This window comes from Hemicordylus capensis, chromosome 5 (genome assembly GCF_027244095.1).
Source record: "Hemicordylus capensis ecotype Gifberg chromosome 5, rHemCap1.1.pri, whole genome shotgun sequence".
Classification (NCBI taxonomy): domain Eukaryota; kingdom Metazoa; phylum Chordata; class Lepidosauria; order Squamata; family Cordylidae; genus Hemicordylus; species Hemicordylus capensis.
The window spans coordinates 251,576,613-251,600,181 of NC_069661.1; the positions used below are offsets into that span (position 1 = coordinate 251,576,613).

The 23,569-nt window shown below is 43.9% G+C and overlaps 1 protein-coding gene across 2 annotated transcripts; it reads right to left on the reverse strand.

Moving 5' to 3' along the window:
• Positions 1-2,274: 2,274 nt before the first annotated feature.
• Positions 2,275-23,003, reverse strand: LIN7C (lin-7 homolog C, crumbs cell polarity complex component). Of its 2 annotated transcripts, none has more exons than XM_053257019.1 (5): positions 22,546-23,003; positions 15,121-15,239; positions 14,813-14,884; positions 8,255-8,464; positions 2,275-5,720 (listed from the first exon to the last, which is right to left on the reverse strand). In XM_053257019.1, the coding sequence occupies exons 1-5, from the start codon at positions 22,580-22,582 to the stop codon at positions 5,565-5,567; spliced, it is 594 nt and encodes a 197-aa protein (XP_053112994.1). In that variant the 5' UTR covers positions 22,583-23,003; the 3' UTR covers positions 2,275-5,564. The 2 variants fall into 2 exon arrangements, with proteins under 2 accessions (XP_053112994.1, XP_053112995.1); XM_053257020.1 differs by having other exon boundaries at positions 5,585-5,720; positions 8,320-8,464.
• Between the last annotated feature and the right edge of the window lie 566 nt (positions 23,004-23,569).

Genomic DNA, 23,569 nt, shown 5'->3' on the forward strand with positions numbered 1-23,569 from the left:
CATGCATATATCCTTAGAGAAGTTGCAGATCATAGCAAGAACAGAACTGAGGTCAAGCACTGTATGAAAAATAGGTCAGTTCAGACCTACCTATTTTGGCTCCAACAGCTGCACCTTTTGCTCATGAGTTGAGGCAATAGGACAAACAAATAGATTATTACCAGTCCTCAGACAGGCAGTCTCCATATCCAAGATAGAACTGAACTATGATTAGATAAGTAACGCACCTGCTTCCATCTCTTAACTAGCAGCACCCCTAGAAAGTACCACTATGCCTGTGTTTGTAAGGGTTCAGGAAATAGATTTTTAGAAAAGCTTTCCATTCAAGACAACACGGTATTAGTTGTGTGGACATTTTGAACAATGGCCATTTAGGTTACCATTCTTAAGGTTTTGTTTTCTCCTATGCCAATCTCTTGTCCATCTAACAGCAGTCAGCAATTTTCAGGTGATAACGTTTAGCTCTGCATTATGAAAAGCATCACTAGCACTTATCAAGCCTCTGTTAATGAGTCGACATAGATGTGTTCCCACAAGTTCACTTCTTTCACACTTTGGTATTTTGTCTTATATGGGCAAAAAGATATACACCTGCCTCAATATTATTTTGTTAGACTGTTAATAATAAAACCAGTGTAATGGTTAGAGTGTTGCACTAGGACCAAGGAGACCTGGGTTGGAATCTCCATTCAGCCATAAAACTCACTGGGTGACTCTGGGCCAGTCACATAACTTTCAGCCTAACCTACCTCAGAGGGTGGTTGTGAGGATAAACACAATCTCTGGGCACATTGAAGAAAGAGTGAGATATAAATATATAAGAGAGAGAAGTGTAAATATTAATTTATGCCTTATAGAAGTGTATGGAGGGGGAGACACCTGCATTCTTGCAGCAATGTAAAATGGATGGAGTAGGGGAAGACTGCAGGAAAACAGAGCGAAACAAGACGTTCCTCACCTAGTTAGGCATTTTAGGTAAAGAGCTATCTGGAAGATGAAGCAGTGGTGAGGACAAAGGTCTCACGGCAGAAGGCCCTTAGAACATTTTGTCCAAAACACAAGAAATAACTTTCTTTATATAGCTGCCCTATAACCCTTGTTCTCTGAGCAGCTCACAAAAACAAAGCAATGATAAAATATGAGAACACTTACATTTAAAATGGAAACTTTAAAACTTCAACCTTCCCAGTTTAAAATAATTATTTACATATACTTGTTTCACAAAGGTATTGAAGATTTAACACACACACACACACACACACACACACACACACACACACACACACACCCGCTAACTGAGCAAAGAGGCACCTTTTTAAAGTGGAGATTCTCTTTATTGGGCAGGGGGAGAGCAACTGGCCCTCTCCATCCCCAGCACAGCGTCCCTCCAGTGGCTGTTGCTAGTGTCTTTCTTGGGTTTCTTGTTTAGACTGTGAGCCCTTTGGGGAGAGGCAGACATTTAATTAATTAATTAAATTAAATATCTGTATGCAAACTGCTTTGGGAACTAGTTGCATCTACTTAGAAGTGTGTGGCAGTTGTAACTCCAGAGTGGTAATCATTTCTGTACAGCTATGTAGAATGGTGGGGTTGATCTAATGGAGTCTTAGTCCCCAAGTATGCACACATGAAGATTGTAGCCTCAAGATATATCTGCACTTTCAGTTCCTGCCACATTCACATCACCACAGCAAGAAAAAGAACGACCACTGCAAAAACTATGGGTGCGGAAAAACACCATAACTGCCTCTCCATCTTGTTGCAAATGCTTGTGTGGTTCCTAATTATCTGGTCTCTATCTTTTGACATCAAGAGTCAAATACTAACCAAAAGGCTGGAATTAGGTGCAGACAGAGCAAGATGCATGTGGTACTATTTCCTAGTACAGCTTGAACAACAACAACAAAAATCAAATGGGACAAGTGTCCCCTCCGTTCCTCAAGCAGCAGCATTTTTAACCCCACTTTTAAGTTTAATAAGAATGACATGAAAATGGTGCTAAACATGCCACTGCCACAGCAGCTGTACTTTGAAACCATGGCTGCCTTCTGGGCTTCTCACTTACCTGAGAACAAACCCTATTAAGTTGTGGAAAACAAATCAGTTGTGAATCTGCAAGGTTAAACTATTTTTGAGGGGGGCAGGAAGCAGTATCTGTGCAGTTTAAAAAGCCTTCTAATAAGTATAGAACAATGTGGAACTGCTGATAAGGATAGTGTGAATTTTTATTTGTAGTAATAAAACAGTAACAAAACACAGAGCGCATGCATGGAGAAATATGAAATTCCAAATCTTTATTTTCATTTTTTAAAAGCGCAGAGTTGAGCAGCAATAAGTACATAGACTACAAACATGGTATTGTCTATCTTTAATCGGTGTTGGTTATTAAATTATTGCATATGTGTATACACTAATACAATGTAGTCACTGTACCTGTTCAGTAGTATTCCATGCATTCATTTATTGGTTCTTCAATTAACTGGTTTTCAATCTGGGCTCAGGACCCCATTTATTAACTTTTATGGATCAACCAAGAAAAAGCTTGATTTTAAGTTACAATGAACATCTGGCTTTGCAATCTGGCTGACTCTTTCCGTTTCTGGTGATCTCTCTTTGGGTCATAAAATGACTTAACATCCCCATATGCTTTTGACTGTTTAGGAAGACATGAGGAAAATATTTGACCTTGTCAGTCCCACTCCCCCTACACAGACTAATTTTCAACCCCAAGACTAGTTTTTCATTTATAATCTCTAAAGAACTTCCGTATAGTAGCACTGGCTACTCCAAACTAACTAACTAACTTTTAAAGTAATAAAACAAATTGCTATACCCAGTAACATCAGGTTGAATAAATCATATAGTATTTACTTGATCCTAGTATTCTCTTTAATATAGAAAGCTCCAACACAAATCTAGTATTATACAATTAAATTAAAAATACCTCATGATAGGCCCAACTACTTATTTTGGTCTTAATTCTTTAAATATTAATTGCTCCATAAAAATATACAGTTCAACATCATGGTTCTATCAGCTGCCTTACGCTGCAGGCTACATACTTAAACCATGCAATTCAGTGCTCATCTAAACAACAAACATATCCACACTTGCTGGGTTTCAGTCTCTACAATCTCATTACTGCAGGCTTATGATGTCTAAATGCTCAGAAAGGATTTAAGGTTGCTTTTGCCAACCTTACGGATTTTTCTTCTTTTACACCAAGTCATTTGGACAAGCATAATCTTTATGCTATAATTAAAAGATATTTGACTGAATGTAGTTCTAGTCAGAGATGAGAGACATTCGGACACTTGCCTAAATTGACCTGAATACATTTATAGCTGAAAACTGATACCCAGTGGATAGTCAGGCAAATGCTAGATATACCAGACTAGGGAGTCACGTTTCATTAAAGTAAACCTCTTAATTATTCACAGAAGAAAGGAGGTGATAGCACTGGTGGTTTTAATCTCAGGCAAGGAATTGTGGGAAAGAGGCAGAGAGGCATAGAGAAGGGTGAAAGCAAGCCATTGCAAGATTGAAACTTTAAAGAAGGAAAAAATGGGGAAAGCAGGGCATCATTCAATGCCCCATGGACGACAGTCATGATTTCAAAAACCAGGTGTGTAAGTTATAATCTTAAGCACACTTCACTCAGAAGTAAATTCTAAGGAAATCCGTGCATTTATTTCCAAACAAACTTGGTTAGAATTGGGCTGCAAATTCTAGCTACTGTTCAAGCAAGCTAGTGTAGCAACTCAAAAAATTCCAGACGTGACCCTCATGTCACAGTTCCAAACAGTTATAAGCATTTTACAGACTTCCATGATTAAACTACAATCCTCCCACAAGTGACCATTTATTTAAAAATAGTATCTTCCTTAAATAAAGTGGGAACATTTATTCATGGCCTTTGACATTAGCAGAAGTGGGAACTCTCAGAACACAACCAGTGAGGAACATAATATTGCAGCATTCCTCACTGTCACAGGAATTCTCAAGCATGGAGCACAAGACTCATCATTCCACACAGCTACAAGATTTCAGCTCTCTCTGTTCAGCAAAACACAGGTCTGACTACTTGCTATCATTTTAATAGCCACAGGTGTACCAACACACAACAGATAAACTTATCTGCATAAGCAGAGAGGCTCTTTTGCTAGCTTGGAAGTTCTAAAAACAAGAAACACAAGTTTCTATAGTTTGGGGTACAGCTGCAATTAGTGGCTGTAGCTGCCGTAAGCATTTTGTTTTGGTTTGGCAGGGAATACTACAGAGGCTGAGGCAAGTTCAAATGAACAGAGCTTCTCAGCCCTGTAAATTTTGAGGTAGAATGCCTGCTAGCTGTGATACCAGGAGACTGCTCAAGGTAGTTCCATGCATATCCCCCATATGGAGGTTGACATGTGCAGCCCACTACAAATTTTGCCAGGTTCCTGCCAAAGGAATTCTTCAGAGATGCCCTTCAGGTCCTAGACTTCAGAAAGAGTTGTTGTTGTACTATTGGATATATCTCCCAGAGTTACAAACAGGAAACAGTCATCTGCTGAAGCTTCTGTAATGGATTGGAAATCCCATTTGCCTAGAGGGGGATAGTGTTTCCCTCTATTAGCATTCTTTTAAAAAGAACAAAAAACTGAAATCTGTTAGCTTTTCCATGTCACTGTGACAGTGGCAAACAACATATTCACAGAATGTTTCTGCTCTGGAAAGGAACAGCAGGTCACCCACAGACCTGCTTGATGGAAGCGATAGCCTGTACAAGCAGATTGTGTACAAGCAGGCACAAACAGAAGCAGTAAAAACGGTGAGCAACTTACAGGAGAAGTAGAAAGTCAAATGCACATGTACAGTTTTTTTCTTCAATGTGACAGTCTGACCAGACTGATTATAAATACACAACTATAGACAGGTATGCCTTCCATTTTTTCCAAATGCTTGAAGATTAGTACAAAAGTATATAAATTATAGGAATGATTGCTGCTAGATTTTAGGGTGACAATCATTGAAACGCTGATATAAGAAACTGCCTGTTACAAGTTATTCACAAAAGAGGTAAGAAAGTGTCCAAGATGTCATTAACTATACAAAGTTATGATCTCAAATATGCATAGAAACTTGTTCATCAAAAGTACAAATCTCATACTTACACACAATTATGACTACCTGTATGAAGATACACTTTTTAGACCAAGAGCAGCAAGACTGTTTTTATATTTGTATCCAAAATAAGGATTTTAGTTTTAAATAATGCCAAACGGGGAAAAAATCACTAGAAAAACAGATGTTACAAATGCTGAAAATAGCTCATTAAAATGTATTTAAAAACCATCTACAAACATGTTTTGATGGTTACACGTTTGAGAGTTCAAAGAAGGATCTGTGAAACCACATAGATACAAATGCCCATGTAAACATTTCTTCTCAGGAAGCATTAGGGTGTTCTACAAAGAGGGAGATTTGTAAAAGACATAGATTAACTTTTACACTACAGCATGATGTCTCCATGGATAGATCAGACAAGCAAGAGTCATGCTTCTCCTTAAGGTATAGGTAGAGTATTAATTCTGTTGCCTGCGTTTTGCTGATCTCATTTTTTCAAATCTTGATTCCATCTCTTCCAAGACTTTGGGTGTGTATCGTACAACCAGCTTAACTTTTCCTTGAGCTGCTTTTAGCAGCTCAACAGCTTTTTCATGGTGTTCCCCTTCAACACTCTGGAATGAATAATTAAGAAAAAAAGAAAGAAAGAAAGAAAAGACCACAGCATTAATATTCCAGCGCTCTGTTACTCAGACTCCCAGAGTGACTTTATGACAGCATTTGAAGAAATGCTGGCTCAGTTTATCAGCCCGACAAAATATTTTACTTGTCAAGCTATGTTGGTACTACTCATCAGGACTTTTTTACTCATCACAGACTAGAAGACTAGTGGATTTCTGCAGCCCTGGCCATTAGCTTTCAGAATTAAGCACACAATTAAGATAAAACTGCAGTCACTCTAGATTTCAGTCAACAGTAGTTTCAGTAAATATAGTAAATTCACATCTCCTTCCATGACTAACAGCTTTTTTCATGTGTCAAACTTTTTATTTAATTACAAAACTACTTTGATGTATGGAGTAGGGTTTCTTAACCTTGGGCCCCCAGATGTTGCTGGACTACAACTCCCAGAATCCCCAGCCACAATGGCCATGTCTGGGGATTCTGGGAGTTGTAGTCCAACAACATCTGGGGGCCCAAGGTTAAGAAACTCTGGTATGGAGTATTGAACTTGGGAGTAGGAATATTCAAGAGAACTCAGACCAGTCATTATCATTCATCCCAACTTACTTTACAGAATTGCTGTGATGATAAAAGGGGAACACAAGGGCATTTTACCCTGAGCTACTTGGAGGGGGCAGCACAAATGTGATTGATAAACATGAATGCAATCCAACCCATAGATTAATTCCATGATTCCATCCAGATCTGTACTGAGAGACTTGACAAAATAGTATTTCCCTCTATTAGCATTCTTTATTATTATTATTTCGATTTCTATACCGCCCTTCCAAAAATAGCTCAGGGCGGTTTACACAGAGAAATAATAAATAAGATGGATCCCTGTCCCCAAAAGGCTCACATTCTAAAATGAAACATAAGATAAGACACCAGCAACAGTCACTGGAAGTACTGTGCTGGGGGTGGATAGGGCCAGTTACTCTCCCCCTGCTAAATAAAGAGAATCACCACGGTAAAAGGTGCCTCTTTGCCCAGTTAAACACACACACACACAAACACACACAACCTGAAATCTGTTAGCTTTTCCATGTCACTGTGACAGTGGCAAATAACAAGGGTCAAGTCTGAATATGAGGCTCTGTTCCAGAGTTCCCTCTAACAGGGATTCCTAGATATTGTTGACTACAACTCCCAGAATCCCCAGCTGCAAAGGCTTCTGCTTGGGGATTCTGGGAGCTGCAGCCCAGAACATCCGGGAATCCCTGTTAGAGGGAACACTGCTCTGTTCTGTCAATCACTCTAGTGGTCCTATACTGTATTACTTTTTTTTAATGGGGTGACAAAAGTTACTGAGTTTGCCAAAGGATCCTGTCAACGGAACATAGGAAGCTGCCTTATACAGAGTCAGACCACTGGTCCATCTAGCTCAGAATTGTCCATGCTGACTGGCAGCAGATTTCCAAGGTTTGAGGCAGGAGCCTTTCCCTACCTGGAGATGCCAGGATGGAATCCAAGATATTCTGCATGCAAAGCAGATGCTCTACCATGGAGGTATAATGGCATCCCCAGTAAGGGCTGATCAGTTGCAAGCTACTTATCCCTACCCTTGCTATATCCTGCCATGTTTCTTTACCCTAGAACTCCTGTGCCTCCTTCTTTAGAATATGTATCCTTGTGTTCATATGGCATATTGGAGTCCATCTCCAACACATTCTTTCCAGTACTTGGATAGCTAGCCTCCCCCCCACCCCCCAATATTATATCTAAACATTTCCTTGCTTGATCACTAACTTCAAATCTTCATACGTGACTAGAAATATACAGCCAACTTGTCTGGCAAAACTAACAATAGAGTAACTAGCACTGGTGGATAAGTCTGGAAAAGAGAAGGATTTGCCCAGCCCCATCCACCAACAGAGAAGCTGTGTGGGGGAGTGATCAGCCAGTTCTCAGTACAAAGGTTTGATCTGTTCTGGCTGACCATGTGGGAGAAGAGCTCAGTGACTGAGCCCTTCCAGTGGTGAGCAGCTAGGAAACAAACAGGGAGCTGCTGACTGGTGCTGCCTTTCAATACAGAGCATGTGTTCCTAGGTTTAAAAGCAAAAAGCAGCACTTTCGTCACAGCAGCCCTGTGAAGCAAGTTAAGCCAGTGGTTTTCTTATCCTAGGAGTAAAAGATTGGAATCTCTCTCTCTCTCTTTTAGAGATAAGGCACAATTTCAGATCATTTATAGTTGTAAAGAATGCCAATACACTGTCGATCACAGTCTGCATAGACAATCTTGAATTATTTTACAGACTCATGATCAATGCTCCTCAGAGAAATAAAGCCACTTGCTTTTTTATTCAGCATGTTTCCTTGTGAAATGGCATACCTGTTTTAGCATTAGTGACTTTTCCTAGTCTTAATGATCATTTACAATGGAAATACCACTTTTCATAATGCAAAGTACACAAGACCAAGCAGTCAAGATCCCCTCAATGCCCTCAAGCGGTCACAAGTAGCGGAAGTTAAATTCCATCCCTACCACTCCGTTTACAGAAAGAAGCTGGTCTCCACGCTTCAATCCCCCGTGTCTATCAGCAATACCACCTGGGATAATTCGGGATATATAGATTGGAGAATTTTGCTCTTTGCCGCCCATGATGTTGAATCCAAGCCCTTCTTCTGTTTTGGGTAGTTCCACAACTCGGGGATGAGAATGACCTTCACTGGCAGCAAAGGCAGCTACAGTGGCCTGTAGAACAGAAAATTGGCATTTCTTTACTGGATTATCTACTCTAGCACCAAGAATTTCAAAATATCCTGCTAAATATGTCTTCGTCGCCATGAGCCCCATCACCCATTGAGATCATCTGGAGAGGTCCAACTGCAGCTGAAACCAGCCAGTCTGTTTGCTATGCAGGGATAGGCCTTCTCTGGAATGCCCTCCCTGCTGAGATGAGAGCCTCCCCATCTCTGACAACTTCTTAAAAAATCCTTAAAGACTTACCTTTTCACCCAAGTTTTTAAATTTAATTGTGGTTTTAAACTGTTGTAATGTTTTTATTTTTGTCTTTTAACTTTCGCTGTTGTCGTGAGCTGCCCAGAGACAAAAGTTTGGGGCGACATACAAATTTAAGAAATAAATGCTACCAAAACAAACTTGAGCTATAACTCTGCCAAATTCACTCCAAAGCAATTTTATTGATCCCAGTTGCTTTTTAAAAGATAGTTTTTACTCTGACTCAACTAACGAAGTAAAGAAACAAAACAACACACCTAATATCCACAGTTAAAAATGTATTTTATTTTAAGATGCATGAAGGGAAACAGCATTGACAGGAACATCTGCTCCTGGGGTGATGAGATTTATTGAAGCCTCTGGAGCAGAGATTCTCAATGTTGGGTCCCCAGATGTTATTGGACTTCAACTCCCAGAATCCCCAGCCAAAGGCCACTGGGCCTGGAGATTATGGGAGTTGAAGTCCAATAACATCTGGAGACCCAACGTTGAGAATCCCTGCTCTAGAGTTCTGTGGTGTTGCTGGAGGTCAAGGTGCTGTAGCTATGGGCATGGATGACCCAAAGATCACCCATAACTCCCATAACTCCATAATCCATAACTTATTAAAGATAAGACGGGGGCTTATCTTTGGGGTCTGCTGCGAGCAGGTCACCAGAGGGGGCAACACCAAAGGAGCCCACCCCTTTTGGGCTGTCTCTTCAGTGGCAGCAAGGGCCATTCCTCTTTCACCTTGGCCATTTGGGGAGAGTCAAAGAAAGCAAGTCCCTATGTTGCAACAGGCTGGGGTGTGTTGTGTCTGCCCCGATATTGATGCTGCACTTGTGCAGGGTTAAAGTGAGAAATGTGGCCTGTGATAAGAACATAAGAGCAGCCCTGCTGGATCAGGCCCAAGGCTCATCTAGTCCAGCATCCTGTTTCGCACAGTGGCCCACCAGATGCCTCTGGGAAGCCCACAGGCAAGAGGTGAAAGCATGCCCTCTCTCCTGCTGTTACTCCCCTGCAACTGGTACTCAGAGGCATCCTGCCTTTGAGGCTGGAGGTGGCCTATATAGCCCTCCGACTAGTAGCTGTTGAAAGACCTCCATGAAATTATCCAAACCCCTCTGAAAGCCATCCAGTTTGTTGGCTGTCACCACATCTCGTGGCAGAGAATTCCACAAGTGGATTATGTGTTGTGTGAAAAAATACTTCCATTTGCTGGTCCTAGATTTCCTGGCAATGAATTTCATGGGATGACCCCTGGTTCTAGAGTTATGGGAGAGGGAGAAGAATTTCTCTCTATCCACTTTCTCCAACCCATGCATGATTTTATAACCTCTATCATGTCTCCCCGCAGTCATCTTTATTCTAAACTAAACACGCAGCCCTCGCGTGAGTGGTTCTACAGAGTGGGGCGATGTGTTTAGGGGAAGCTGGGTGTAGCTATAGGCAGGGTGGTAGGCAAGGAGACACAGACGAGGGTGCAGGGCTGGCAGTTCCCAAGGAAGAGGGCTCAGCTGCTTAATACTTGCCCCCTCTTCCATTCCTGAGCTCATCTAAAGTGACCCCGTAAGGCTTAGTTTCTTTCCCCTGATCTTAACGTCTTGCTGCTGAATGCCAGGTCGGTAAATGGAAAAGCATCTGCCAACCAGGATTTAATCCCGGATAAGCTGCACAGTGATGTCACATGAGTGATAAGAGACTTGGTTGGATGAGGGGTGGGGTGGGGCATGGTGTGAATCTCCTAGCTTTGTCTGCAGTGCCATCAATATGTGCGCCACACCCCACTCTGCTTTCCCCATCCAACTCCAAGGAGGCAGTGGATACCCTTAACTGATATCTGAAGGCACTTATGGGTTGGGTGTGGGTTAAGAAGTTGAGATCTAACTCGAACAAGGCAGAAGTGTTGGTGCTGAGTAGGAAAGCTGGTCTAGGTTTAGGCAGCCAGCCTGTTTTGAATGGGGTTTAACTCCCCTTGGAGGACCAGGTGTGCCATTTAGTGGTTATTACTTCCATCTTGGATACTTGAGTTCATGGGATTGTGAACTCTGCACATGCTCAGATATGCTATTTGGTCGCTTGGCACAAGCAAACATGGGGCTATACTGCCCAAGGTCAGAAGTACTGCAGGGAGTCCCCCCATAGCCCCTCTTGTAGAAAGGGCAGAAGCTAGTAAGCAGGTAAAAGTAAAGTTGTGCCATCAAGTCAGTGTTGACTCCTGGCCCTGTGGTTGTCTTTGGTAGAATACAGGAGGGGTTGACCATTGCCTCCTCCTGCACAGTATGAGAGGATGCCTTTCAGCATCTTCCTATATCGCTGCTGCCTGAAATACGTGTTTCCCATAGCCTGGGAAACATACCAGTGGGGATTTGAACAGACAACCTTCTGCTTGTTAGTTAACCATTTCCCCACTCCGCCACTTAAGTCAAAAAGACCTTCAGAAGCGAATTAGCTACCTCCCTTCTTTGGCAAGGGCATTAGCTTCACTAATCACTCCTACAGATAAGCAGGGCACCCCCCCAGCCTCCTATCACTACGTTAATGAGCTGGCAAGGACCCAAAGGTAGGATCCTTAGCAGGAAAAGAAACCCGCCCCCCTCCCTCAGGAAGAGATGGCCTGGTCTCAGATAAAGTTTTTGAGCTCACCCATTCAATATTCCACACACATCTACTGACCAGCCATTCCAACTTTTGTTTCGTAAAGCATACACCCAATTGATTGGTTCATGCAAGCATGAACTTCTTTGTTACATGGGAGTTTCAGCCCCTGCAGCCAGGGTGCGTGATTGTTACAATGCCCCAGGGCTGGATTCTGCCTATTTGTACTCCTGACCCAAGCATATGGTCAGGAGGAGGAAAAGCCGAAGGAGGAGGGGAATCACCACAGAGAACCCAGAGAAGGATGCTGGACCTATCTTGGGACCAAATGCTATATTGGTTCCCTAGCTTGCGAGAGGCACCTCTGCACTGCTTCACCTTTCTTTTTCCTGCCTTTCCGCTTTGCCCCTGCGAGGAGACCTCCTGCACACCCCAATCTACAAGTGCATCCAACACACCTCCGGATCGGGACCTGAGTTAGTGAATACTAACTGTCTATCCCTTGGAAACGCCTCACTACATAGAACATAGGAAGCTGCCATATACTGAGTCAGACCCTTGGTCCATCTAGCTCAGTATTGACTTCACAGACTGGCAGCGGCTTCTCCAAGGCTGCAGGCAGGAATCTCTCTCAGCCCTATCTTGGAGATGCTGCCAGGGAGGGAACTTGGAATCTAGATGCTCTTCCCAGAGCGGCTCCATCCCCTGAGGGGAATATCTTGCAGTGCTCACACTTCTAGTCTCCCTTTCATATGCAACCAGGGCAGACCCTGCTTAGCTAAGGGGACAAGTCATGCTTGCTACCACAAGACCAGCTCTCCTCTTCCCCTTTATTTCTTCTCTAAGCCTGCATTTTGGACCATCTCTCTCCAGTAAGCCTTAAACTGACTTATTGACAAGTCAGACCTTAAGGTAAAAATGCCTCTATGTGACCCTAGTTAATAGTGTTATTTAAGATTTTATTGCCTCCTCACCTTGCTGAACCAATCTTGTTATTTTCCTATACCCCTATTTATCCCTAAGTACATCTGATTGTATCATATTTCTGTCTGCATAATTTCCAGACCCAAACCTTCCACAAAATTGACGCTATAATAGATGGTTTACCATAGTCTCGCTAATCCCCCCCCCACTAGCCCCAAAATAGCCCCAGAGTGTTTCGCCAGCACTCCAGTTCTATTAACATGGTATTCCTGGATCCAGCTTTGTTCCTGGAGGTCCAGGCAGAAGCCATGTCCAGCGGTGCCTTTGTATAACTTCAGCTTGTGCAACATCAGCATCCTTTCCCGGAGAAAACAGATCTAGACATGGTAACAAGTGTCTTGTTGACATCCAGACTTGATTAATGCAGCACACGCCACACAGGGTGCCCTTGAAATCTGCCAGGCTGCTTTTGGAAGTGTGCTCTGTAGAGCATATTACTTCACTCTTTTGTCATTTGCATTGCCTCCTGACTTGCTTCTGGGCTCAAGGGGCTGTTTTTGACCTTTAAAACCCCCAATGGTTTACATCTGAAGTACCAGAAAGACCATAACTTCCTATGAAATTACCTGTTGTCATTTGGGAAGGCTCTGCTCCAGATTCCTCCACCAGCAGAGGTGCAGTGGGGGGGGGGGGGGACGACTGTTCTGTGATCATGGCCAGATTGTGGAACTCCCTCCCTCATGACACCCATCTGGCTTCCTCAGTCATGGCTTTCTGGAGGATGTTAAGAGAACCCTCTTTCATCACTCTCTTTCATAACCCCTGCTAACTTGGCAAAGAGGCACCTTTTAACATGGTGATTCTCTTTATTTAGCAGGGGGAGAGTAACTGGCCCTATCCGTCCCCAGCACAGTACCTCCAGTGACTGTTGCTGGTGTCTATCTTGTGTTTCTTTTTAGATTGTGAGCCCTTTGGGAGCCATCCTATTTATTTGTTGTTTCTCTGTATAAACCGCCCTGAGCCATTTTTGGAAGGGCGGTATAGAAATTGAAATCAAAACAAACAACAACAACACCTGTCTGACTGTGTAAACAAGAAATAATAATAATAATCAGGCATGTGGCCTGTTTATAAATGGGGAGTTTTCACTGTATAATTTACTGCTGAACTTCTTGCTGCTAGTTAGTTTGTTCTGATGTTGGGTTAGGGGTTTTTTGCTTTGTTTTTAATTTCTTTCATAATATTTGTTCCGTTAACATAATTGATTGCCTAGACAGGCAGAAACAGTACTGTTTAATAACCTTTTAATAATTAAATAGAGAGCAATGTGTTCCCGCTTGCATGTATTTTAGAGGGCTGCATGCACTTAACACATACAACATGTTCATAGTCAGAAACAATACCATGTAACTTGGATCCTGGAACCCTGGTTCAAAACGTGTTATAGGCAGTAGTCTCAAAAGGGAGTGCTCTAAGGATGTTGTGGTTTGTAGTAAAAGACAAGCCGCATCTTTCACAGTCCACATACCCACTTCAAAATCCTCAAGGATCATCTGGGGTGGGTGGGTGGGCGGGCAAGCTTGCATTACCCAGATGCTGACAATTCCCAAACTTCTTGGCATAGTCTCCCCTACACATTTCTGCACTGCAGAGAAGACAGATATCTATTTAATTCACTGAGCAAGTGTAGGGAAAAAAAAATCTGTGTTAGCACCCCTTTATATGGGGCACAGAGGTGGGCAGTGGACATGCAGTGTCTTTGTCCAAGTGCACAAACTGAAGGATGCATGGGGAAAATGTTGTCTTTGGCCAGGAGACCCTCTTGCATTCTTTGACAAGTCTCCAATTCCTTCCATTCTTTCCCCCCACACTGATCCCAACACCCAATACAAACAGCTGCGATCTATCTACAACGTTCCTTTAAATTATCCATAAGCCTCACAGCTCTAGGGTAGGGATGTGCACGAACCAGTTGGGAGGCCCTTTATGGACCTCCGAACCAGTTGAACAATCCGGCAGTTAGAAGGTGGGAGGGGGATAGCTTTAAGGACTGGGGAGGGTGCTCTTACCACCCTGCCCGCCCCCCTCCCCCCCATCATGTTTCCCCCGCTGGCACTGTGCTTTAAAATAGTCCTGCAGGGCGGCACCGTACTTCCTTGCCACCACAGTGCATGGCAGACCAAGAGTACCCAGAACTACCCAGTGCATGTGCGCACATCATGCGCAGGCAGGTGCACCAGGCACTTCCAGCCCACCACACACCAGGGCAGCAAGGAGGTACACTGCCGCCCCCGGGATCATTTTAAAGCACAGCGCCGGTGGGGGAGACGCAGATGGGGGAGGGAGAGCATCCTCCCCAGTCCTTAAAGCTATCCTCCCCATCCCTTCAAATGGGCAGTTACCGGTTCCATGCACGTCCCTACTCTAGGGTAACAGCATCCTAAGTTGAAACTAATATTGGCCGTGTTGTTTTCATAATTAAAATTTAACATATGGGGATTTTCAGGGGGTTCTGCTAACCCGACTCTCAAATTTGTGACCAGAATCTAAAATCTGAGGTTTGAATGGAGCTCTTACCTTGGCTGTAGCATTCGCTCTCACTTCTGGGCTACTGCTGATGTCCACTGTCTCATAAACATGCTCATATACCTTTAGAAATCATAACAGATACAGGATTGACTGATTGATTAACAGGAGAAACACCAAGTTAAGCCATAAGAACATTTCCTAACAAGTTGCAGACTATAATTTTGCAGATCTGAATCCTAAACCAACACTGAACTTTTGCAGTTGCTGCTTTTCTTCCTGCTTAACAGCCATAACATTTAAGTGACCTGTTTATATGAGGTTTGAATCAGGGAATGTACCTTGCACCGTTAACTTACCTCCCTCACTGCATTACAGAATTCACTTTGAAGGACTCTTTGCAAAGCCTGTAGTTTCTGTGGTGGTACCTCTCCACTCCTTTGTAACTTTTCCAGCAATTCAATAGCCCGACAGATATCTGGAGAAAAATATAGAGGATAAAATAAATTAAGTTTTACTCAGAGGCATTATTGGCTGGCATGGAAATAAATTTCTGCAATTCTCAACACTTAGAACTAGGAATATGTTCAGACTACTTCAGCATTTTCTGTCTCTTTCAATGAAATCTGAATGTTGGGGCCCATGGAAGTGTTCCTCTTAAGACTTATAATGGGATACATACTACATCTCCATGTGCTGTGACCCAATCAGGACTTCTGTGGCTAATATCTTAGTTAAGGAAAATGCGCACACACACACTAGAAGACCAGGTGAGGCATTAAGCATCATGCTTAGTTTGCTCCTAGTATTTAAGCATTCTGAACTTCTAAAATGCTTTAGTGAACTTTATGCTTCCCATAAACCCACAGTGCCATAGAAGAGTGGTGAAAGGAACAAGAAAGAGCCAAACAGTGGCCCTTTCAAAATTGGAGAAGTGGATCCACAAGGTTGGGCTCATGCTTAAGTGACTCAACCACACTGGCACTGATCCTGACGACCGAGCCGGGGTGCAGTTTCAGTGGGAAAGGTCCATGTGATCAGCCGCTGAACAGTTGTGAGGAGAAACTTAAGTATGTAGTACACTGCTCTGGGCTCCTTGGAGGAAGAGCGGGATATAAAATGTATAAATAAATAAATAAAACAGGTTGTCAGGTCATTTAAAGTTTACCAGTCACTTACAGAAAAGCAGCTCCTACATGGATTGCTGGTCTTGTGCAAGCATGACTTGTCTCCTTAGCTAAGCAGGGTCCACCCTGGTTGCATATAAAAAGGAGACTAGAAGTGTGAGCACTGGAAGATGTTCCCCTCAGGGGATGTAGTCGCTCTGGGAAGAACAGAAGGCTCCAAGCTCCCTCCCTGGCAGCATCTCCAAGACAGGGCTGAAAGAGATTCCTGTCTGCAACTTTGGAGAAGCCACTGCCACTCTGTGAAGACAATACTGAGCTAGATAGACCAAGGGTCTGACCCAGTATATGGCAGCTTCCTATGTTCATTGCTGATCTCCATGGCAGACAATCTTTTCTGAAAGATAGTTTGATTTCCCCTGCAACGTGCAGATGCAGGAGATGCTTCGACTATCCAGACTATCTGTGCTTTGAATGAACTGTATACGCCCTAAACACCAGGAGTCTCTGCAATGCACAGGATTTCTATGGCAGAGGAGTGTGTGGGAAGTGTCCCCGAGGGGAGGGGAGGGGAGGGGAAGATGCTGCTTCAAGGTAATCTATTGACAGACTTGAGCACCCTCCAGTAAGAGAAAAAGATGCAGATTTTAGACCTCTCATTTAAAGTGAAGGGGGAATAAGAGGGACCACAGGATAATTTCTACATTTTGGAAACTCTCTCACTCTATGGCAGGCCTGCTCAACCTAGGCCCCCCCAGCTGTCTTTGGACTACAGCTCCCATCATCCCCAGCCACAGCGGCCAATAACCAGGGATTATGGGAGTTGTAGGCCAACATCTGCAGGAGGGCCGAAGTGGAGCAGCCCTGCTCTATGGACTTTAGAACATGACTGGAGTCCACCTTCATGCAATGTTTGGTAATGACTTGGAACTGGCCGCCCCCGGACTTTGGAGTACATTTCCTGCCAGAATAAGAGCTCCCTCATCCCTGGCTGCCTTGAAGAAAACTTTCAAGACACACCTGTTTCTTTAGGCTTTAAGTTTAAAATGTTCTATATATTTTAATTGGTTTTCCGTTTGTTTTAATTGTTGATTGGTCTTTTCTTAAATTGTTATGTAAACTGCCTAGCAAAGTTTATTAGACCGTTTCTAAATCGAATAAATAAATAGAAGCTAAAACTAAAACGCTTACATTCTTATAAGCGTACAGCTCAGCTGAAACAAAGTTGAGTGATAAAATTGTAAGACATTGTCCCCTTCTTGAGAAGGCAGATCTGGCCATGGTTACCCATAAGAACATAAGCACAGCCCTGCAGGATCAGGCCCATGGCCCATCTAGTCCAGCATCTTGTTTCACACAGTGATCCACCAGATGCCACTGGGAGCCTACAGGCAGGAGTTAGTCACACCATGGCTGGATTACTGCAGCCATTGGGCCGCTCCCTTGAAGAATATTCGGAAACTTCAGTTGGTGCAGAATGCAGCTGCCAGGGTTTTCTTTGGAACTGCTCACTTGGAGCATAATACACCTATTTTGAAAGAGCTGCACTGGCTGCCAATTTGTTTCCCAATCCGATTCAAGATGCTGGTTATTACCTTTAAAGTTCTTAGTGGTTTGGGTCCTGGGTATCTGAAGGACCGCCTGCTCTCAAGGGTTTCTGCCTGTCCAATAAGGTCATCAGAGAGGGCTCTGCGTGCCGACACTGAGGGAGCCTCAATTGTCATGCACGCAGGACAGGGCCTTCTCTGTTGTTGCCCCCCTGCTCTGGAATCCTCTTCCGGTGGGTGTCCGTTCTCTGGAGTCTGTGGCTAATTTTAAAGAACAACTGAGAACTATTGCATTTGTTTAGACTTTTACCCCTTAGGGGTTGCCAGCAATTTTTTGCATCTGTGTGAAGAATGAGTTTTGTTCTGGGCAGCAATATCAAGGCAGTGTGTGCCCATATACAGTATATTCAGAGTGGGACTGTCCTGATTCAATCTGAGTGGGATCTAAAATTAATTAAGCGGACATTAAAAAACTGTGTGTGTGCAGATGCTCATGCCTTAGGAAACACTGGTTGCCAGTTTCTCCTTTCTGGCCACTCTGTTTTTGTTTTTATGGCTGTTGCTTTTTGGCATTATGTTCTTATGGTCTTAGTTGATTTTAATTTTTTAATTTGAATATATGGGATTCTATTGTATTAACTTTTGTAAACCACCTTGGGATAGGTTTTATGAAAGATGGTATATAAACAGAACCATAAAGAAATAAAGCAGAATGTTTCTCAAAAGTCCATGAAGAAGTTCAACATGGTGAGAGTCTTAGGGGCTTTTATGGAGAAAAAAATTCACAGAAACACAGAAACTTTCCCTCTAATTCCAATTCAACTTTTTCTAATTGCTAATGCTTGACTAACAAGCAGAAGGTTGGCGGTTTGAATCCCCACTGGTATGTTTCCCAGACCTCTATCGGGCAGCAGCGATATAGGAAGATGCTGAAAGGCATCATCTCATACTGCGTCGGAGGAGGCAATGGTCAACCCCTCCTGCATTCTACCAAAAGAAAACCAGAGCTCTGTGGTTGCCAGGAGTCGACACCGACTCAACAGCACACTTTACCTTTTTACCACAACTGAGTCCTTGCACAAAGAGCCACCCAGCAATACAGTAATTAGTTCATAGCTTTGTTTAGTAGCAGGTCATCTAAAGTTGTATTTCATTTTACAAAATAATGTTGCACTTATTACAGAGCAATAACTACTAGCATGTTAAAACAGCACTCTCCCCTAGGCACTGTGGGCCAAGCCATCCTTTGCAAGCAGCAGTACTAAAACTGAAGGCGCCTTAAGAAGAAAGGCTGATGATGTCTGACCTCATTTCATAACTAATAAAGAGGTCAGTAATCAGGTCTGCTAATCTCTTCCTCTGCCACAGCTGCAACACACTAGATTTCAAAGCTATTTGCTCTTTTATTAGCCAAGATGTTATCTTGTAACATGCAGGGAATTTCTCAGGAGCTTGAGATGACTGCTCTAGATTCAATTAAGTTCACTCTCTTCAGCTTCTCTCTCAAACACACTTAAGGTATGTATGTACTTATTACAAATCTTTGCCATCATTTCAGAGTAACAATCATACTGAATTCCAAATAAACTTCTTTCAACTGTGGTTTTATGAAAATACACTTCTTTAATCCTTAGAAGTGTTTAAAACACACAGATCATAAATACAAAACCGAAGAGAATACGGAATGATTGCTGAGAAGTCAATTATTCCTTTCTGTTCATTGCAATGGAGTTGTAATTAACTCATCCAAAAGCTAAAGGAAAGGGAAGAAAATGTTTTATTTGCGTTTTGCTTAGTAAAATTCAGTCTAGTAACTAGTAAACACTTCCATAGTCTAGAAAAACTTTTAAAAATAGTACTTTCCCTAGAAGATATGTCAGAAGTCATAAAGAGAGACAGAAGCCGCCCAGAGACAAATATAATAAAAAATGTAAATAAATATGTTGTGTTTCCCCAAAGAACTACACTGTTTTGTATTTATGCACAGAGAAGTGACAGAATAGCAAAATGGCGAGGATCATGTTAAAGTGGTGGGTTGCTGTAGAATCCCACACAGAGTAACTAATCCGCAGGGAAAACAGCTGTTATTCTGAACAAGCTTTGGGGGATGGGGTGCCAAGAGCAGAAAGAAAAGCCTTAATGCAAATGTCTATTTAAGGTGCTGGGCAGTTTTCTCTCTAATTTTTCTCATCTGTGCAGAATGAGTTTTGTTCTGGGCGACAGATTCAAAACAGTATGTGCACATGTGCATTCAGAATGGGGCCTTCCTGATTCAACCTGAGTGGGATCTAAAATTGAGTGGACATCAAAAAACGTGTGAGTGCAAGCATGTACACACGTCTTAGAAGGAACACTGGTGCTGACACCATAAAGGTGTTTTTTTTTTTAAAGGCCTCAGATCTGAATTACATTACAATTGGCTCTATCAACACATACATTTTCCCAATTGAACTTGGATAGCCTTTTTAATTGAGGAGCTAACCCAGGGCTCTGAAATTCCCAGGGACCAGCTCACCATGGCACCTGGAAATTTAAGTGTGGCACCTGAGCCAGGAGATGGAGAGATGCAACCAGGAGGAGAAGGAGTGACTGCTTGCCCGTTCTGCTGGCTGCGTGCGCAAAATTAGGGCAGGTTGCTCCATCCTCCTCCCGAATGCATTGGGCCCATCGCCTGCCTGAGCCAAACGCACATGACCAGGAGAAGGGAGCAAGCAAGATGGAGGCAAGCAAAGCTATGGGTCAATCCCCCAACTGAATGTCTCCATCCCCGGTACAGGCCACACCGCCTGTGGCTGACATCAGATGCAGGGTGTGTGGCTTGGAGCGTGCATGGTTGACAGTCACGGGTTGAGAGAGCTGCCCGCAGGACTAGGTCCTCTGGCCGCCCAAATACTTCCTACAACCCTGCATGGGAGACATCAAGTTGCCCTACACTCACAATTCAGATTTTCCCCTGTGCATTGGAACTTAGCTCACATTATCTCCATGCTAAAAAGTTCCACTTTTTACAGTGCCTTTTTGGGATACTTCAATATAGCCTGATGTTTCTTCTGAGATGTATGGAGAATTATCATTTTTCTTTTTAACTCTTACAAAAAAAATAGATTTACTCAGTGATCTGCTGAGAGGAACCCTAATAAAACAACACTGATGCAGCAAATATATGCTCACATAACTTGCTTTACTTTACCCCACTTAACCCTGCAGCAAAGCCCGCCTTCTGGGAAAAGCCCTGGAAAGATTTCTCAAGGTGCAGTTGGAAGGTCCTGTTTATCATTATACTGTACAATATCTGTAGTCAAAATGGGTGCATTTTCCTGGAGTTAAAGGTGTACAGCTGAACATAGAATCTTTATTGCGATGATCTGAGATCTGATTGTTCTGATATGTATCTGGAGTTGGAGTTAAATGCCTGCTGTTCAGGCCAAGAGTCATAACAATAGGTTTTAACATCAGAGGGGGGAAACAGAAGGGTACATGAGAGAATATTATCAGGATCAATGCTGAAGTTTTTGAAACAAAAAAAGTTATTTTGAAAATTTGCTAGGAACACAAAATATCTCTCTTGGTTTAAAACAGACAGAGCTCACTAACTTGTTCAGAATATTAATATGCTTTACAACCACTGTCTTATTTGTATCTCCAATCAAGAACTTTGATCCAAAGCTTCAGACATTTAAATTCAGTCTTTGAGTCCCAGGTGCAGTAGAACCGGCCATTTCATTCAAGATCAGTACCCAATTTGAGCTCTGTCCAGTACTGTTCTTTAATTTTCTTACATATCTCTGTGCGCACTACACTGGGAAAGGTGTGTGAGAGTTTTGTCAGGTGTGGAGGGAGATGGCTGATAAGTAAAGAGGCGCAAGTGAATATGAGGGATGGGATCAGATACAGGGGCACAGACTTGTCAATTTTCTGGGGTGGGGTACATGGGAGAAGAAGTCTTGTGGTCGCAAGCATGAACTGTCCCGGAGCTAAGCAGGGTCTACCCTGGTTTGTATTTGAATGGGAAACATGTGAGCACTGTGAGATATCCCCCTTAGGGGATGAGGTCATTCTGGGCAGAGTACCTGCATGCATAGAGCACCACCAGCTTTTCTCCTTGTTAAAGGTAAAGTGTGCCATCATGTTGATTTCAACTCCTGGCACCCACAGAGCCCTGTGGTTTTCTTTGGTAAAATACTACTTCTAATCAGATAATCAGAGAGTGAAAGGCAGCTGTGCCTCCTAAGAACTTGTCCAGTTGCTACAAAGACAACACCCAGGACTGATTGTGTCATCCAACTGACTGATGAACTTGAGCATGAGAGCTTGCTGATGTTACCTGAGCAGTTGGGGGGGGGGCAGGGGGGCATTGTATTTCCTCCCCCAGGAAATACAGAGGGGGCTTGAGCCCCCCCCCCAAGTTTACACCCCTGAGCAGATGAGTGCTGGATGTGAAAGGTGCAGGTTTTTATTCTTAAGGCCAGGGACACACACACACCCCCGCCCAACCATGGAGTATGTTGGGGAGGTCACTGCTAGGATGGAGTCTGTCTTGACCTTTTATCTAATTTTTATTGTTGTTGTTGTTGTACTGGTGCACCGCCTTCTGTCTCTGGCCGGTTTATTATTATTAACATTTCTATCCCGCTCTTCCTCCAAAGAGCCCAGAGCAGTGTACTACATACTTGAGTTTCTCTTTCACAACAACCCTGTGAAGTAGGCTAGGCTGAGAGAGAAGTGGCTGGCCCAGCGTCACCCAGCAAGTATCATGGCTGAAGGGGGATTTGGACTCGGGTCTCCCGGGTCCTAGTCCAGCACTCTAACCACTACACTGGCTCTCTTACAGGTTTACAGCAACATCAACAGATGAAAACAGAAGTTCAAACCTTGAGACAATTTAAAGCCACAGGCCTAGTTTTTAAAAAAGAAAGGAAAAAGCTTTGGGTGCGTAAGGGGGTCTTTGGAGACCTCATCAGCCCCAGCCTCCCCGGCACTTGGGAGCTCCGCCTGAGCTGAGAGATCTGCTGACAGATCCAAGGCCCCCCTTCCGCCCCGTGCCCCCCATGGCCGTCTCCGCCCCGTGCAGCTCGGGCGCCCTCCAGCCCCGCTCGCTTCCCTTTGCGCTCACCTCTCTCCAGCAGCACAGGCTCTCCCAGCGCCGCCATCTTCTCCGCCTCCTCCGCCTCCTCCTCCCTCCCAGCTGGTTCTGGGGAAGTGACGCCCAGGCAGAGGCGGCGCTGCCTGCTGCTGCTGCTGCCGCAGGGAGGACGCGAGAGCCGGGAGGCCGGCGTGGAGGCAGCTCCGCCCTCGGGCCGCGTTGCCCTGCTTTGCCTCGGCGCGCGCGGCGTCCCCGGCTCTCTCTCGCGCAGCGCCTTGCGCCCTGCCTGTCCGTGTGCGTTTCTTCCTCGCAAGCAAGCAAGCAAGTCCCGCGTCGGGCTGGGGAGTCAGTCGTGCGGCTCACTCACCAGGGCCTGCCCCCCTGCCCAACGGGTCCCCTTTCTCCCATTCCGGTGAGTGGGGAAACGGACGCGTCGGCACAGGCCTGCAAGTCAGCGTGGCAGGGCAGCTGCGGGAGCCTGGCGGCGGCCCAACACAAAAACAAGTCTGGAAGAACGAACGATTTTATAATTAATTTTCACTCGAGGCACCAATGGCCAGGCTCAATCTGTCCATACTTGGGACACGTGATGCGAAGACCCAGCTCCCTTGAGAAGTCCATGATGCTGGGGAAAGTGGAAGGAAAGAGGAGGAGAAGAGGGCGACCAGGAGCAGCAAGGTGGATGGACTCGATTACAACAGCCTTGAAGGCCAAGTTGAAGACATAATTCTGGAGAGAATCTATCTAGGTGGTTGCTAAGAGTCGACACCGACTTGACGGCACACAATCAATCAATCAATCAATTTACCTGAATCCAAGACTAGGTTTCCCCACAAGTTGTTAGAAAGCAGGGAGTCGTCTTAAATTGAGAGTTATTCTCCTTTTAGGGAAATAAGGGTATATACAACCTGTATTCAACCTCTATCTTTTAAGGGGCTTGTCTTAAATCCAGAGTTGTCTTGTATTTGGGTAAATATGGTATAACCATCCATGGGACAGAGAGCCTGCTTCTCAAATGCTTGATGTGGTAAAGTAAAGTGTGCCATGTATATCA